Source organism: Montipora foliosa, chromosome 5 (genome assembly GCF_036669935.1).
Source record: "Montipora foliosa isolate CH-2021 chromosome 5, ASM3666993v2, whole genome shotgun sequence".
NCBI classification, from domain to species: Eukaryota; Metazoa; Cnidaria; class Anthozoa; order Scleractinia; family Acroporidae; genus Montipora; species Montipora foliosa.
Window position 1 is genome coordinate 29,334,419 of NC_090873.1, and position 17,500 is coordinate 29,351,918.

General features: G+C 39.5%; 2 protein-coding genes across 3 annotated transcripts in view; one reads left to right on the plus strand and one right to left on the minus strand.

Moving 5' to 3' along the window:
* The window catches only part of LOC138002572 (uncharacterized), a 2,603-nt gene extending 2,000 nt beyond the window's left edge, over window positions 1-603 (minus strand). Inside the window, 1 exon segment of the mRNA XM_068848593.1 lies at window positions 551-603. Coding sequence (XP_068704694.1) covers window positions 551-603 — 53 coding nt within the window.
* A 13,853-nt stretch (window positions 604-14,456) lies between these two features.
* LOC138003093 (thioredoxin domain-containing protein 5-like) overlaps window positions 14,457-17,500 on the plus strand; it is a 16,111-nt gene continuing 13,067 nt past the window's right edge. The window contains exons 1-3 of one of the 2 annotated variants that reach the window (XM_068849033.1): window positions 14,457-14,654; window positions 14,795-14,879; window positions 16,605-16,691. In XM_068849033.1, the coding sequence (XP_068705134.1) occupies window positions 14,620-14,654; window positions 14,795-14,879; window positions 16,605-16,691 (207 nt within the window). In that variant the 5' untranslated portion in view covers window positions 14,457-14,619. The remainder of the gene's footprint in view (window positions 14,655-14,794; window positions 14,880-16,604; window positions 16,692-17,500) is intronic. The other variant, XM_068849032.1, reaches the window with a different exon arrangement.

Here is a 17,500-nt window from a genome sequence, read left to right on the forward strand (position 1 = left end):
ATTCTTTTATTTTGTCAATTTTTCTTGTAGAGTTTGTCCTCCACAAGGGGACGCAATGAAGCGTGGAACTGACCTTCTTAACTTTCATACTTATTAGCATAAGTGTTATTGTAGATTTTCCTGTGCAAAGCATGATCTCGAGTCAAATTAGTTATTAGTTAAGACCTTCTATTTGTACCCTCTTTAATTCCTCAAATCAGAACCGGCCGAAAGTGCCATGAAAAGATTTAACTGCACATTTCATAGAACACTTTTTCAAATTATCACGAGAAACTACACCAATGAGTGTTTCTGATTTGATGCAATCGTTCCCAAATTTCTGAACATCTATCAAAGTTCCCAACCTTTTCCTCTTAATTATCTAAGCAATGACCATTAACTACATGCCGTATCTTCCTAAATCATGGAAAAGAAAACAGGGAAAGCGAAAAGAAGTCAAGATAATTCAACTCGATTGACTTACATGTAGGTGCTCTTCTCAGAAGAAAATAGCTTTTTAAGAGGGATCTTATCCTTTTAAAGGCTCGAAGATAAAGTTGAGAATACCTACCAATGAAAACCGTCGATGTGGTTAAAGTTCTTTTCTTTTAAATCCATAGCCATATTACATTGGGCACATCTCAGCGGATTTGCCAAAAGACTTCTGTTCTGCAACCATTGAATTAAATTCAATGTAGGACCTTGTTCCAAAGCTACAAAGTGACTCAAGTCCATGCTTCTTTTGTTAAAACGGAAGTTGTCGCGAAAAAACCAGCAAGATGTTTTACAATACTGTTATCCCTGCATACGGAACCCGCGCCCGCACTGCGCGCGGCAGTCAAAACCGTGCTATCCTGTCAATCATTTGCCCTTTCACCGGAAACAGGGCATTTCGGTTGTGCGTAAATGACATTGTTGTGGATCTATCCCGTCGAAAGGACGCTACCAAAGTGTTTATTCGCGAAGTCAGCACAACTAAATACATTATCCATATGGTTTTGCCGTCTTCTTACACTTGATTCGAAAATACCAGCCTGAATTCGTCTTAGAATAGTTAGAAAAAGCACAAATAACAGTCAAAGCACAACAGCTTACGTTCGAATACTGCTCGCCGACAACCCAAGTTTGTTGACAAAAAAAATACCCTAACCCTAAACCCTAATGTTTTAAATGGTTTTCTGGCCCTCTATTAACAGCGTTCACGTGAATTTTAAATGGGGTATCGGGAAAGAAAAATTGTCAAGCTGATATGTGTTTCGTGTAAACATACATTTTCAAGTAGCAAAAATTTGTATAAGCACTACAAACCTTTTACTGACCATTACTCGAAGGAACTCTCTTTATAAGCTGCAAGGAAGACGCTGATGAATTCTGCACAAGAACCTCGGCCCCTAACACCGGAAAGCCAGACTTGGAAAGTTTTTTTTTTAGCGGAAGGCTCACTACTAAGGAAGAGCTTCTAGAGCTTGCCCTCCTGCAGGTCGCCAGATAGGTGCAAACAAGCTGATTCATGTCCGAAAGAGTAAGATCTAGAAGGTGCAGTCAAATTTTGTTTCTTGTATTGTGCGAAAATTTATTCAAAACTTTTCCCTCACTCCCAAATAAGAACTCGCTGTGTCTTGCAATTCTACAGTGAATTACTATTAGGCCAATACGAGAATCAACATCAAAGAGGCACTCCCAGGAGTTTGGGGGAAGAAGAGAACATGGCTTATTTGAACTGGGGAACAGAGGAACAATATCAAAATATTTTAGGGAACAAGGGAAGAAAACCAATATTTAAATTTTAGGGATAAAAAAACTGGGAACAAGTTTGAAAGTAATTTGAGGAACAAGGAAAAAACAAGCAAATATTTAAAGGGAACTAGGACCCCTCTCCCCAGGAGGGCCTCATTAAATGTTCTGCCCCTTATATCCAACAGCTCCACCAATTTTTGAATGACCGACACGAAAAGAAGACTCTCTTAGAGAAATAAATTATTTATAATAACACTTTAGCATGCGAAACAATGCTCAGATGCTTACGAGTACCCTCATGCCCGTGTTTGTAAAAAAGCACCGTGAGGTGTTCCTTGCAGCTGGTTTAGGCATTGTTTCATCTTTCAACATTGGGCAAAATCAAATCCACTCCATTCTCAGAGGGCACTGGGGAAAGAAGCTAGAAGAAAAAACTAGCCTTAATCCAATTCTCGCAAGGCAATCTTTAAAAAATAAGATTATTGAAGGAACACTTTTGAGTGCCAACCCTAAGTCTTTTAAAAACAATATTAATAGTCTTTAAATTCACAAAATGTCTCATATTCAATTAGATTTGCTGCAATATTCCTTAAAACTATGCAGAACTATTTACCATAAAATGTGGAACATTTCCTGCCTATCTAAATATGCCACAAAAGGGCTCCAAAAAAAAACCAGTTAAGTTTTTAGATAAAGAGATTGTCTCTATGGAGATCTGACACAATACCTAAAAATTAAATAATTTGATGCGATTAAGACATTGAATGAACAAGCAATAAACAAACTGCAGCAATGTATGTTAGGTTCACAAAGTGGGAATGAAGAAAAATATTCCTCAACTGATGCTTCAATATAAAGTAATTTTCTATCAACAATTCAAGGGACTGACTTTTCAATGTCTATTCACTGGTATTAATTTATGTTTCCATGATAAGTTTGAAAGTGAATCTGGCAACCACAGTGCCCTACGAAATGGGAAATAACTTTAACAAACCCTTTAAACTAACATTTTACGAGGGACACCATTGTTGATGCCCTGCAAAGAACCAAAGAATAAATTGAAAGGAGAGTTGGTCCGGAGTTTATCCACAATGGACTGTTAGTGGCTGCATTCACCAATGTAGAGAACAAACACATCAAGTTTCTTCTCAAGCAACCAAGTGTTCAAGGAGCCGCGTATTCAATTTCCAAAGAACACTATGGTAGTGTACCAGTACCTGGGTGAATTCGGGTACCTGGCCTGAAAATGAAACTTGTGGAGCCAAACAACTTGTTGAGCTTAGTACTTAAACTGGGTAGATAATTATGTCTACAAGTATTGTCTATTCAAGAACGCTAATTCAAGTACAGATTCAAGCCCTTTCAAATCATCAAAGTTACTTTGCGCCACAAGGAACAAACAAAAAAATACAAGCACTGAAGAACAAACTGCTCAAGAATGCACGACTCCTTTTGAAACAGCAGAACAGGATCCTCGAGTTACTAAAAAAGTGCTGCATGCTACGTAGATGTTTGCAGAACGATCGCAAGTTGTAATCATTGAAAAAAAAAGGTTCCACTCCAGATCTGATAGACGATGGTCGTGCAAGACTCGCCAAGCACGTGGAACACCCAACAGGATTGTTCGTTGTTTGGCACAGCAGATGAACGAAAAATTGCTCCCCTCACTATTAAGTTCCAACCCGATAAGGCCAATCTTGCCCAAATACAACAACAATTTCGAATTCGGCAGCAGGCAAGCAGACAGACTCAGAAGCTCATCACAAGCCATCGAAGTTGGCATAAAGCAGCATAGCGCTTCACCTGAGGTTCGATCATGGTGGACACAAACAAGGGGTGAAAGAACTTCCTAAGGTCAGACGACCAAATGTGATTGACCCAACACTCGTTAGAGCGGCTCAGTTGTCGGACATCAAAGTGCTGAACAAACCAAGGGATTTCGTCGTAAAAATGTTCACTCAGCAACGTCTTCTTCTTCTACAGAATAAAGTTCAAAAGCGATCCTGGTTGTTAATCACATGCTAGCCCAATCCATAAACTGGATAAAGTGGATTGGCAAATTGCTTGTATGTATGTATGTATGTATGTATGTAAATCTTTATTTAAACACGGAAAATCATCAGTTAAGCTTAAGTTAAAAACTAAAACTAATTACAACTGCGTTACATGATTGCCGTGTGGGAATCCGATATATCAGCTACCTTCTTGATATTTCGCTTAAAATGCTCAACGGATGCAGCATTTTTTAAGTTTTTGGGCAGGTTATTCCATAGCATGGCCCCGCTGTAAGAGAAGCTTCGTTTCAAATAATTGGTGCTTGGTTTGGACAGGGTCAGCCTTCCCTCAGAGTTTCTTAAGTTGTAAGCAGAGTGACGCTGAGAGAAAAGACTTTGTAGATAATCCGGAGCAAGGTCATTCATGGTTTTATACATCATTAAGGGTTTTCGTTTCTTTCGGCGAAGAGATAGCCTCTCCCAGCTGAGGGTGGACAGAAGGTGGCTTGAGCTCGCATCAAAGGGTGATTTAGTAATAACTCTGGCTGCGCGATTCTGTAATTTTTGGAGCTTATCACTCAAGTAACCACTCAAACAGTCCCAGACGGGGCTGCAGTAATCAAAATGAGGCGTAATTAAGGTGTTATAAATTAGAATTGCAGTTTCTTTGGATATAAACGGCCGCACACGTTTTAGGGCGCCTATAGCTGAAGAGACTTTCTTGCAAATCTCTTCAACGTGTTTACCCCAAGAGAGGTGAGCATCTATGGTAAGACCCAAGGATTTGGTATGAGCGACTCTCTTGATAATTTGGTCATCAATTCTGATTACTACATCGTCACATTGGGCAGATAGCCTTTGTCTTGATCCAATAATCATTAGCTCAGTTTTAGCAACATTTAGACTGAGCTTGTTAGCTCTCAGCCAACTGCTAAGGTTATTTAATTCAGGGGTTAGAGCTAGCTTAAGTTTTGTTAACGTTTTAGGAGATAACGTAAGGTTGGTGTCATCGGCAAACATTCTTGGTACGGCGCCCCGCAGGGAGTTGGGAAGATCATTAATGTAAATTAAAAATAGCAAAGGACCCAATATGCTACCCTGCGGCACGCCGCAACTGAGGGTACGAGCAGATGATAGTTTGCCACTGACATTACATCTTTGGGTTCGGCCACTTAAGTACGACGAGAACCATTTTATGGCCGCCTGATCGACACCCAAATATGACATTTTACGCAAGATGATCTCATGATCAATGGTATCGAATGCCTTAGTAAGGTCAATAAAGACAACGCCATTTAAAAGGCCATTGTCGATGTTTACTGACCAAGCATTTGTTGCCTCAAGCAAAGCCGTGAGCGTACTATGTAGAGAACGGAACCCTGATTGGCAACCCAGTAGCAATTTGTTAACATCTAGATAATGGAAAAGTTGATTATAAACAATTCTTTCGAAAACTTTCGAAATTATAGGGATTACAGATATTGGCCTGTAGTTGTTAAGGTCAGATTTAATGCCCTTTTCAAAAAGTGGAGTCTTTTTGGCCGTTTTCCAATCGTTTGGATATATCCCAGTTAGAATAGACTTTGAGAATATTGAGGTAAGAGAGGGTGCGACGATATTAGCAGCCATTTTCAACAATTTGCTCGGAATCATATCAAGACCGGTGGCTTTCTTTTCATCAATTTTCGACAAAATGTTAGAAACAATATCAACACTCGGAATTTGCAGAGAAAACGAATGGTCAGTGGGCTCTAAATAAGACTCAGGATTAGCGCCGACAACAGGAATATCTTGTGCTAATATTTGCGCAACATTAGTAAAGTGATCGTAAATAGTTTCCGCAATGTCCATAGGGTTACGTTTTTCAGCAAGAGTGAAGAAATTCAAACACTTAAAAGGTCTCGACAATCGCATATTAGAGTCAATTTATTTCAAAGGTATCATTCCAAGTATTACGTATTCAATCGCTCTATGGGGATCTTCAAAATCACTTCAGACCCTAGAAGACATTCATATCAGGGCAGCGAGATTTATTTTTAACATAAAGGAATCTACTCTAAGCACTGAAGTCCTGGCAATGACAAAATGGAAGTCATTATCGTACATTTACAAGAAGAGGATTGCAACCATATCTTATCAGGCATTCTACAACAGAGCTCCGGCTGGGATAAGCTCTCTGTTTACTAAACACTCTCCGTTGAGAAATCTCAGGGATAATCTGAAACTTTACGTGCAACGCCCTAAAAGTGACTTCCTTCGTTCTTCTTTCTGTCATCGTGCGTCAATTCTTTGGAATAACTTACCTATGTACTTAAAAAGTAAACCGAACGTTATTTCTTTTAAATCTGCTCTTAAAGCAAAATCCAACATTTTAGATAAAATAACATTTAATGGAATGCAGGGAATTAACAAAGACATTGTAAATTACATATACTAATGTTATTTTTATCATTATTATTATTATTTTAAATCTATTTTTAGCACTATAGTCAATTAACTATCGATTATCTTACTGGGTATTGTATTCTTTCTTATTTATTGTAAATAATTCGTAAGTTCGTTAACTTAATTTTTTTAAATTTTGTAGATACACTTTAGTTCTAGGTCCACATCAGCTTTTTAGCTGCCCTTTTTTTTTTTATTGACCTACAAGACAAATAAAGTATGTATGTATGTGTGTATGTATGTATGTATGTATGTATGTATGTATGTATGTATGTATGTATGTATGTATGTATGTATGTATGTATGTATGTATGTATGTATGTATGTATGTATTTTATTATCTACCTTGATCTCCAAAATATTCGTTGACTTACCACTGTTACGTGAAGTTAGCTCGTTGATAACATTCCATGTTTTGCGTAAATTACCTTTGCTGGCTTCCAAGTTGTCAGAAACATAGAGTTTTTTTGCGAGTTTAATTGCGTTATTTGCCTGGTTTCTTGCACACCTAAATTGATCCCGTGTAGCCGGGTTGTTGGAGGAGATTGCCTTCTTTTTAAGAAAATCTCGTTTTCGGATTTTGTTCAGTAACTCTCTAGTAATCCATGGAGATCGTTTTTTTCGAATTCTTTTGGATTTAAGTGGTGCGTGTTTATCGACGCAACCAAGAAACATTTCTTTCCATATACGCCACATTTCATTGGGATCAGAATACAAATCAACATTGGCCCAAGGTAGTTGATTGAGGTCACTTAAAAATTTTCCTCTGTTAAAGTGTTTAAATTGCCGTGTTTCAATCACGCGAGGGCCAGTACGGCAGTATTGAGTCTTACGTGACAAAAAAACAAGAGAATGATCACTTATGCCAAGGTGAATGACACCGGAATTTGTAACCTTCTCTGGGGAGTTCGTTATGCATAAATCAATTAATGTTTTTGAGTCCGGGGTGACACGTGTTGGTTCAGTGATTAACTGACTAAGACCATATATATCGAAAATGTTTATGAGATGGGAAGAATTAACTGCAATTGCTTCAGGCAACAAATTGCAGTTGATATCACCAAGTAAATATAATTTCTTATTTTCCGCGTCAATTTTTGCAATAACATTCTCAAATTCGCTAATAAAATTAGGTGGAGAACTTGGGGGTCGATACCAAGTACCGACCAGAAATGGTGTACTTCGTGGCTTACTGATTTCAACGAAAAGACACTCCAAAAGATCATTATTTAAATCATTGCGTATTCGATAGTTCAGATTAGTGCGAACGTATGTACATACTCCACCACCATTTCTTCCGTTAATTTTACGATCTTTTCTGACTATTTCAAAGCCAGGTATGTATACTTCGTTATCACGTACTGTACAGACTGTAGAGTCTAATTTTGATTCGTTGATATGTAAAATATCAACTTTAGAAGAGGACATAAAAACTCTAAGTTCGTCAATATGAGACAACAGACTGTTAATGTTAAGGGACGCTATGGCTAAAACTCGACCAAAGATTGTGGGACAGATGGACTTATCACAGTTGATATCCTTATGGACATCAGCCGAGTCGGATTCCCAGACGGCAATATCCTAAGCTACACGTAAATGGTTAATGAAATTTTGAGCTAGGCGCATGGTGCCTTTCTTGTTTAAATGAAGACCACTTCGATTTAAGCGACTAGTTCTTGAAATGTTAGAGTGGTCAACAAAACCCCAGTTCTTTTGCTGGCAGCATTCCTTAAGAACTTTGTTCACGTCAGGTACTTTACCTGCTTTACGTGCAAGGGCTTCGTCATCAGATCTATTGATGAGACCGGATATAGATATCATAGCTGAAGATTCAGAGCTGATTGCTTCGGCTAGGTCAATCAGTTCTACTGCACATTCACGAGGAGTATAGGAGGATCGTAAACTATTGGCTCCCACATGGATAATTAACTCGTCCGGGTTTCTGCGTAGTAGTGGCTTGATATGATCCTTCATGTCTTGCGTTGTGCATCCCGGAAAAGTGGCTATCTTAACTTGTGAATTCTTCGACATTTTATGGCTTTGCAGGTATTTGAGAGTAGAATCACCCGCTATAATGACTTTCTTCTGACGGTTGGGCTGTGAATGATCAAATTGATCTGACGAATTGATTAAGTTAGTGTTTCGCATTGTAATCTCTGAGGACGACGGAGATGTTCTGTGTCCTGTGACAGCGCTATTCCCATTTTGATTGCTTACATTTCTTTCGATTTGATCTTCAATTTGAACTTGAAGAGGCTCAAATCCGTTACGGGTTTGAATTATATTAGCGGGCATTGTTTTCTGGCTATGTTTTTCATTTGTACTTCTCGGGTGCGGCTTTGCCACGGACCAACGATCACTTGATTGTAGTTGATTGGTTTCAACATCACTCTTTTCTCGCGTAATGATGGTTAGAGCTAACTTTAGAGAATCATTTTCTTGCTCTAATGACAGAACTCGGCTTTCAAGGAACAAACATTTTTCTTCCAACTCATTAATTGCATTGTCTTTTTGGATATGGTGGATAATAACTTTTCACACTTCTTTTTGTAGTCGAGGAGCTCGACACCTAAAGCATTTCCATCTTGTTTTTGAATAATTTTCATCGACAGAAGCTTTGTATTTTCTTGAACCTGTTTTTGAAGAATCAATAAATCGAGTTTCAATCCCTCAATATCGGCAATGATTTCTGAATTTGGTCGCTTTTCAGAACCATTTAGCAGACTCTCGCCATCAGTCGACGTTTGAAAATTACTCTCGCCGCTGTCGGTCTCCTGCAATAGTGTAGATGGTTGAAATGATTGTTCGGTGGAGCTCAGAGAATTGGCATCTTGCGTTTCAGCTATATTTCTCGGTTTCTTGTGAATTAATTCCATCAGCTTATCCTTTAAAGCCGGACCATCGCGGCCTTGAAAATTCAGAGTTTGTTCTTTCTTGCTGTACCAATTGATGATAACATTACCGTTTGAACATTTAAATTGCTTTGTATTCCCGCCAGGCGTTAACCACTTTCCTTGCAATTTTAAAACATTTTCCACGAATTTCTTTAGAGATTCCAAGTCAGAACAGAACAATGCGTCATTTCTGTCTCGGTCAAAGAAGCGACGGTCAAGAGAGTCACAAGGGAAGGCTGAGCGAATGTCCACAGATGTAACCAATCAGAATGTAAACAATTGGCGTGACATCGGATAGCACAGTTTTTCCCGCTCGCTGAATTCTGATTGGTCAGTTTAAATTTCAGAAGCTCTCGCCGTATGCAAGGATAGTGTTATGATTGGTTGAAGGGGATTTCGTAATAGAAAATTGGGCTTGATTCTAGAATACCCCCTCACTTACATTGAACCTTAGAAAGCTGCTACCGCAGTCCCGCAGTCACTTACATTGAACCAACCCATTGAACATTAGAAAGCTGCTACCGCAGTCCCGCAGTTGTGCCTAGTTTACTTGTGCTACGGCAGTCCCGCAGTGGAGCGTAATTTACATATATGTACTCCACACTCGGCACTGCCACCATGGTCCCTCTCAGTGGTTAAATCTTTCACCGTTGTTATGGCAATTTTCAAAAGCTGGAACCAGGGCAAAAAAATTACATCGCCTGAAACTGTCGATGTTTTTTTTATGTATTCTAGCGTCGATTGTCCCTCGACATTTTGCGAAAAGTTGATATTATGCGGCTTTGTTTAATTATTGTCTCTTCCCAAAAAAAAAAATATCATAATTAATCAATCCATCAATCAATAAATCAATCGCCTTCTATGGCTTGATGTATAATTTACACTTCTGCGTTTACATTCACATGAAAATTACTAAAATAAAAGTTCAAAGGAAGTCGCGCGGCCTTCTTTGTTTATTCCCTTGCAATATAAATTCAATCAAGTGTTACTTCAATTACTCGAACCAACTTGTTGTAAATCACTTTCATCGGACACTGTTCAACAGAACGCATGCTTTCTCCTTTTAGATGAGTTACGCACACCAAAAACAATAAACAAGTAACGTTGTTCTAGCAGGACTTGGCTAGGAGGTGACACTTTTTATCTTAAGAATCAACGTTCGACGATATCTATCTCAGTGACATCTACTTCATGAATTAAAGCAGATCCAGTTAGGACGAAAAAAACCAATATTCTTACGGCATTGTCTTTAAAGTCGTTTTGCTAATACGTTGCTATCGAAATGCTTCACTATAATGAAGAGGCTTACATCTAGTTTATCGGAGGAATCTTCAAGCATAATTACATGCTTAACCAATCATAATTACATGCGTAACAATCCAAACATGTAACGCAGGCCAGCATTTCTTCATACGAAATAAAAGTGAATGACCTGAATTTCTCTCATTAACTACCAGTGTCAAACATTTTGTTTACACGATCTCCACACTGACTGGCCGACAATTGTCACTCTTTTAAAATCTTAACTTTTCTTTTACGGTTCCGTTAACTACACGTTCTACCGAGAGCGTGTGAAGAATATAGCACTCGTTTACTGATTAGGCCTAAGCGCCCGTTTCAGTGATAAGGCCTAAGCACTCTTTTCAAATCTTAGCTTTCATTTTAGGGTTCGGTGAACTACACGTTTTACCGAGATTGTGTGAAGAATATAGCACTCGTTTACTAATTAAGCCTAAGCGCCCGTTTCAGTGATTAGGCCTAAGCACTCTTTTAAAATCTTAGCTTTTTTTTTTTTTTGGGTTCGGTTAACTACACGTTCTACCGAGAGCGTGTGAAGAATATAGCACTCGTTTACTGATTAAGCCTAAGCGCTCGTTTCAGTCATAAGGCCTAAGCACTCTTTTGAAATCTTCATTTCCCTTTCATTTTCTCACTTACATTCATTGCCCACTATGGGACTGCGGTAGCACTTTCAACAAAAACTTACTAACCCACTACGGGAGTGCGGACCGCGGTAGCACTTCCAAAAATACTTATTCGCCCACTGCGGGACCTCGGACCGCGGTAGCGCTTACACAAACACTTAGTCGCCCACTGCGGGACCTCGGACCGCGGTAACATTTTCAACAACACTTAGTGGCCCACTGTGGGACCTCGGATCGCGGTAGAATTTTCAACAACACTTAGTGGCCCACTATGAGACTGCGGATAGCGATAGCCCTTCCACAAACACTTATTCGCCCACTGCGGGACCTCGGACCGCGGTAGCGCTTCCACAAACACTTAGTGGCCCACTGCGGGACCTCGGACCGCGGTAGCGCTTCCACAAACACTTAGTGGCCCACTGCGGGACCTCGGACCGCGGTAGCATTTTCAACAACACTTAGTGGCCCACTGTGGGGCCTCGGATCGCGGTAGCATTTTCAAAAACACTTAGTGGCCCACTGTGGGACCTCGGATCGCGGTAGCATTTTCAACAACACTTAATGGCCCACTGTGGGACTGCGGACAGCGGTAGCCCTTCCACAAACACTTAGTCGCCCACTGCGGGACCTCGGACCGCGGTAGCATTTTCAACAACACTTAGTGGCCCACTGTGGGGCCTCGGATCGCGGTAGCATTTTCAAAAACACTTAGTGGCCCACTGTGGGACCTCGGATCGCGGTAGCATTTTCAACAACACTTAGTGGCCCACTGTGGGACTGCGGACAGCGGTAGCCCTTCCACAAACACTTAGTCGCCCACTGCGGGACCTCGGGCCGCGGTAGCGCTTTACACGAACCCAGTCATTCAGTGCCAGACTGCGGACCACCGCATCTTAGCACTAACGCTCCTAAGTGAGGGTGTATTCTGAAATTGCTCCGTGTCTGGTTCTTCCTCGCATTTTGTTATGTTTTACGGACCTTGCTGAGCTATTAAGCTTAAATATAAGCTACATGTGATAATACAACTTTTTTTTGTGCCTGTACACTGTTACATAGTAATTAACTGTATTTTGCTCTTCAATTTTAAACTGATAATTCCACAATTACTGTGGAACAAATTGCCACGAGGAGGGAAAAGATGAGAAAATATTAAGCCTGCTTGCAAGAGTTAAGAGAGGTAGCCGGCGCCTGGCCTGGAGGTCGCAAAAAGTTCGTACGTCGGTAGTAGAAAGAATCTTCTAAATGGACAGCTACGTTGTACTGGTCACGAGGCAACATGAATAACTACGGACAGCAGTCATTGTAGAAGTTCATTAGTACTGAAACTGTTAAATGGTAAAGAAGTAATGTTCTAAGCTTTGAGATTTAAATTTAGCTTGCATATTAGCAGGTGTCAGCTTATGCAATAAAGTGATTTGATGCCAACAGGTGCGAGCACTGCCAGAATTTCATGCCAACCTGGAGTCTTTCAGCTGAGCACTACAGCAAAATTCCTCAAAGTAAACATGTAGCAATAGCCAAGGTACTGACAAACCAAGTTCAGTTCTTGACGATATCGATGTCTTGACACAAAAGCCTTTCTTTAGCCAATTTTTAGGGCAGATTGAGGTGGGAAAATATGTTGTGGTAAAGTTGTGTTATGTGTGACAAAGTGAACTTCATGAAATAAATGTATTTATATTCTGGTGTGAAAATTTGCCCAGCCAAGTCCTGTAATGTTTGTACCGTTTGTTTAGGGAAGTTTCCTCTCATCTGTTTTTTTTTTCTACACAGGTTGATTGCACGAAAGAGACACCACTCTGTGCAAAAAAAAAACATCCGTGCATACCCAACGTGAGTGTGTATATCCGGGGTACTCTGGTTTTCCCCTGTCCTAAAAAACCAACCTACGATTTGATACCGTGCACCGGTGGCTAATAGTTGGTTGAGCCTAGTATCTAGGGAATGGGCCATGGCTGGCAAATCCCTACAACCCAGATATAAGCCTCCATTCCAGGCACCCATTGCACTGATTGACTCAGTGGAAGGAAAAATAAGGAAGGAAGGGCAGGGTGGGGTGGGTGAAAGCTGAAAAACTAATGATGAAAACAGCTCCAAATGCCTGAGAAACATTCATAAAAAGCTGGCTGATGAATTTGATTTCAACGATCCATGCGAGCCTGCACTTACTGTATGAGTCTGACTGCTGACAGCTTGACCGAAAGACCGCCCAAGAGAAATGATGACTGCTATAAGCGATGACCACTAAAACAAGGAACGCTAGAAAGATTACCTCTATGCTGAGGGTGGTTAACTTAGTTAAATTAGCGTTTAACTAAAATGGTGAATTAAGTCTGTTATTATTTTTTTACTATTGTTACAATAATTATTGTTGTTTTGTTCTTAAAAAGAAGAGATGACAAGTCTTTCAAAAGGCAGGTGTGCTTTTCTTTCTTTTATCAAGGTTAAAATTGTATTTTGATCATGGTGAAATCAAGAGATACAATGGAAAAAGAAGAATGAATGACCTCAAAGCTTTTGTCAACAAATTTCTGGCAACATCTGAAGTAAGAATTAGAAATTTTGTGTTACTAGTGATTATTTTTAGTACCTGAAGCAGTGTTTTTCACGGCACGTGAAGGTTGGCATCATGGAAATTTTTCGATTACCGAATTCCTCTTTTGGTGGAATTACCTGCATTACCACAGGTTGATGTTGCCATTGGTCGAGAACAAGTGAATAGTGTACAATCATCTCCATCGTCATCATTATTGTCATAGTCATCATCATTGTCATCATCACCACCATCATCACCACCATCAAGGCATATCACTACCCTGGTCCCAGAGGTTTTTATTGAGCTGCGAGAGAGCCTCGAAGCGGTGAAGACAACTCCCAAAGTGGCAAGAAGAGAGATACCTTAGACTTCAATCTCACTTACGCCAACTGTCAAACGCGTCAAATTATTGATAATTACAAAAGGACCCCGGGGGCAACTTACCAATCACGCATCCCCTCGGTATTACCAGTTAAACGAACCAATCATATTTATATGCGTGTTTGTCAAAAATATCAACCAAACTGAGCCTGAGGGTCACATCCTGACCCTGGCATCTGCATGAAAGGTGAGATTCAAGTCCAAGGTAACCAGAGGTTTTTCTCTTCTCACCCCTTCGCGTCTCGACTTTGCCTCTTCGCGACTCTTTCACGGCTCTAGAAAAACCTCTGGCACCAGGGTAGCACATCACTTGTCTAAAGGAAAACACCAGTTCATGTCTGTTGACCAAAGTCAAGTCCTGTTGTTAAAACCTAGATGGATGACCATCTAGGATTACCCCCAAATCAGGTTGGTAAAGCGGTCACTAACCACACTTCCAACTTCATTTATATGTGAGCAGAGGTCTCTCTCTGGGTAATTAAAATTGACTCAGCTAATTATGCCTGGCTAATTATGCCTGGCTGTGCTTCAGGAATCACACATGGATTTAATGAAACATGGCCACACGTTACTATTGTGATCCCAAGTTCTCTCTCTACTTAACCACCAGCCCTCCGTCATGAAGCAGCCATTAGGTTAGATTTTTGTTTTAGGACATAACAGAGACAAATGAACCAGATAATGGCCTTTACACATTGACAGCAGAAAACTTTGACCGACATGTGGAAATGGGACTTCATTTTATAAAGTTCTATGCCCCTTGGTAAGTCAGGTGTTTGTTTTAATAGGCTAATAGTCCATATAGCTATTAATCTGCCTGTAGTACTACTTGGACTAAAATTGTAAAATAGTGGCATATGCAATGAAAAAATATTTACAGGTACATTGTATGTTTCATGACAGGTGTAGCCATTGCCGAAAACTGGCACCCACATGGAAAGAATTGGCTGAGTTTCATAAGGACAATATGGATATCACAATTGCTAAGGTACATGCCCTTGTCTCAGCCATGTTAAGAAGACTCATTGAACTGCCTGTACAATTTGTGTCTTCCTTTATTGCGTACATGCTTACACAATTGTGCATGTACTTGGCCTTTTCCTGTCATGTTGATCAAGTGATCTGTTTTTGATAAGCCGTGTTAACTTGTATACCTTTGACTCTGATGCTAAATAGATTGATAGATAGATAAGTTTATTAACAAATAATTACATAGCGGCCCTTGAGCTGAATTGCGTAATGTCACTAAATAGGCTTGTAATCACTATAAACAATGTGAAATATAATAACACTAAAAATATCGTTTGTTATATTAAAATTAACGTTCCTGGAGTTTGTACTTATTTTGGCGGCAGCACATCGATGGGATGAAAGTGTTCTGGTAACGCTTAGTATTTATTCAAGGAATATCAAATGTTTTCTTTCTCCTGAGATTATACTTCGAATGGTGTCTTTGTGGAAGTAGATGAAATAATTTGTGCAACTGATCACGTATGATCTGGTTAAATAATTTGTCACACAAGTTATGCCTTCGCTGATGTAACGTTGTTAATTGGAAAATCTCGAGGTTTCGTTGGTACATCTCTCCTGGAGATACAATTGAGAGGACTTGTTTCTGGACCCTTTCTAGATCTTCGCTTAGGTACTTGGAAAGAGCGTGATGTAACACGGGAGTACAATATTCGAGCACAGGTCTGATGCAGGTACAATAAAAACTGGTGATGTCTTTCAGAGGTACTTGGGCACATTTTAGCAAAACTATGAAGTATAAGCGTTTGTTTGTCTTCTTTACAATGTCATTTATATGATCGTTCCAGAGTAAGTTATTAGAAATAGTTAGTCCAAGAATCTTGACATTGTTGACAGTATTTAACTCCTTCCTGTCGAGAGATATTGGGTCGAAAGAATGTTTTTGCTTCTTAAAATCTATAACCATCTCTTTGCACTTATCTGCGTTAAGCTGTAGTTAATTTTTGCATGACCAATCACTTTGGGTACTGTAGAAGTTGATGTAATATTATTAAATATGGCTGGTTTGCCTTTTGGTGTATAGTGGAATAGATTGTTTGCATGTGACTGTACTTCTGAGACCCCATTTTTATACCTGAAAGTTGTTCATATTGTTTGAATTTTACACATCTAAACTGCTCTTGACACATCTGAATAATACACACAATGCTGGTTTTTTCTGTTGTTGACGAATATAAAGGTAAAGGTAATTAAAAGTAAAGCGACCATATTTAAAGTGGATAACAGTAATTTATTCAACTGAAAAACCGGAGGTCGATGAACTTGCACACATTTTACTCACCCCTCTCCATCAGTACTACTTAAGCTACACAGAAAGGAGAGAATTCGAAACAAGGATGTGAGATCTGGGGACATCAAACTCGGGATCTCTTGCACTAAGGCCGAACACTAACCGACTGTGCCATCCTTTGCTCCTAAATGTGAACCACCGAATTCAAATTTAGATCAAGGGATGTATTTCTTTTGATGGCAACTCGGTAAGGCTAAAAGACCACACTTGTTTTAAGACAACATTGGATGTAAATGGTTGGTTTTTAACAAAGTGAGAGCTTAAAGAATTTAGGGGCACTTAAGGGTTGCTACATGTATATGTTTCACATTTTTTCACGATAACAAAGGATCAAAAGCTATTTATGATTATTTCATTGCATTACTTGACATCATTATCTGTGTTTCTCTTCAGATTGATTGCACAACAGAAGGTAAAACATGTGCAGAACATAAAATCCAAGGTTTTCCTTCACTTAAATTGTTTAAAGATGGACGTGAGGTTTGTACTTCCAATTTACAGTAGCACAGGAAATCTTGTACCAAGATTGTATGTTGCTTTTAATAACTCAGTAATCTTCTCCTTACTCTTACGTGAAATTGTATTTACATAAAGCATAATATGAGTAAACAAGAAAACAAAAACTAAATTTGATAATGGGTAGTGCAACTCAACACACACTCTTTTAATTAGGGGGAGGGGGGGGGGGCATGAAAAACCGCAAAACCACACAAAATTGCTCAAAACCAAAATTTTGAGTAATCTGATAAATGCAGGCAAAACCATCAAAGTCAAGTTTTTAAAACCGTAATCAAATAGACCTTATTCATAAATGGCGGTCACATGTTTAGTTCTTTGTCCACGTGCAAATTATCCTACCAAGCCTCATTTTAGAGCAAGAATTCTTTTCAATTCACTGTATGGTGTCGAGGCTTGGTAGGCTAATTTGCACTTCGACAAAAGAATTACTTATAAATTGACCGCCATTTATGAATAAGGCTTATAGAGCGTATGAGTCTGCATCGGAGACTAGTCGAGAAATGGGTGTAACGTTGCAGAATATGCACGTGGCTGACACACGTAATGAGTAGCAAGGAAGACGATGACGGCCGTGAGAACGCCACAAAACAAAAGGTTTAAATAGCAAGAACAATAGTTTTGCACGCCCTGCACGTGCGTTTTACATTTTGATACATTTCTTTGCCGTTCTTATCTTGACAACGACATGAAATGATCAAATTTTAGGTCATGTGGAAGACGAGAGAAACTGACGATAAATTTTCAATTTTCTCTCTAAATATCCACACTGT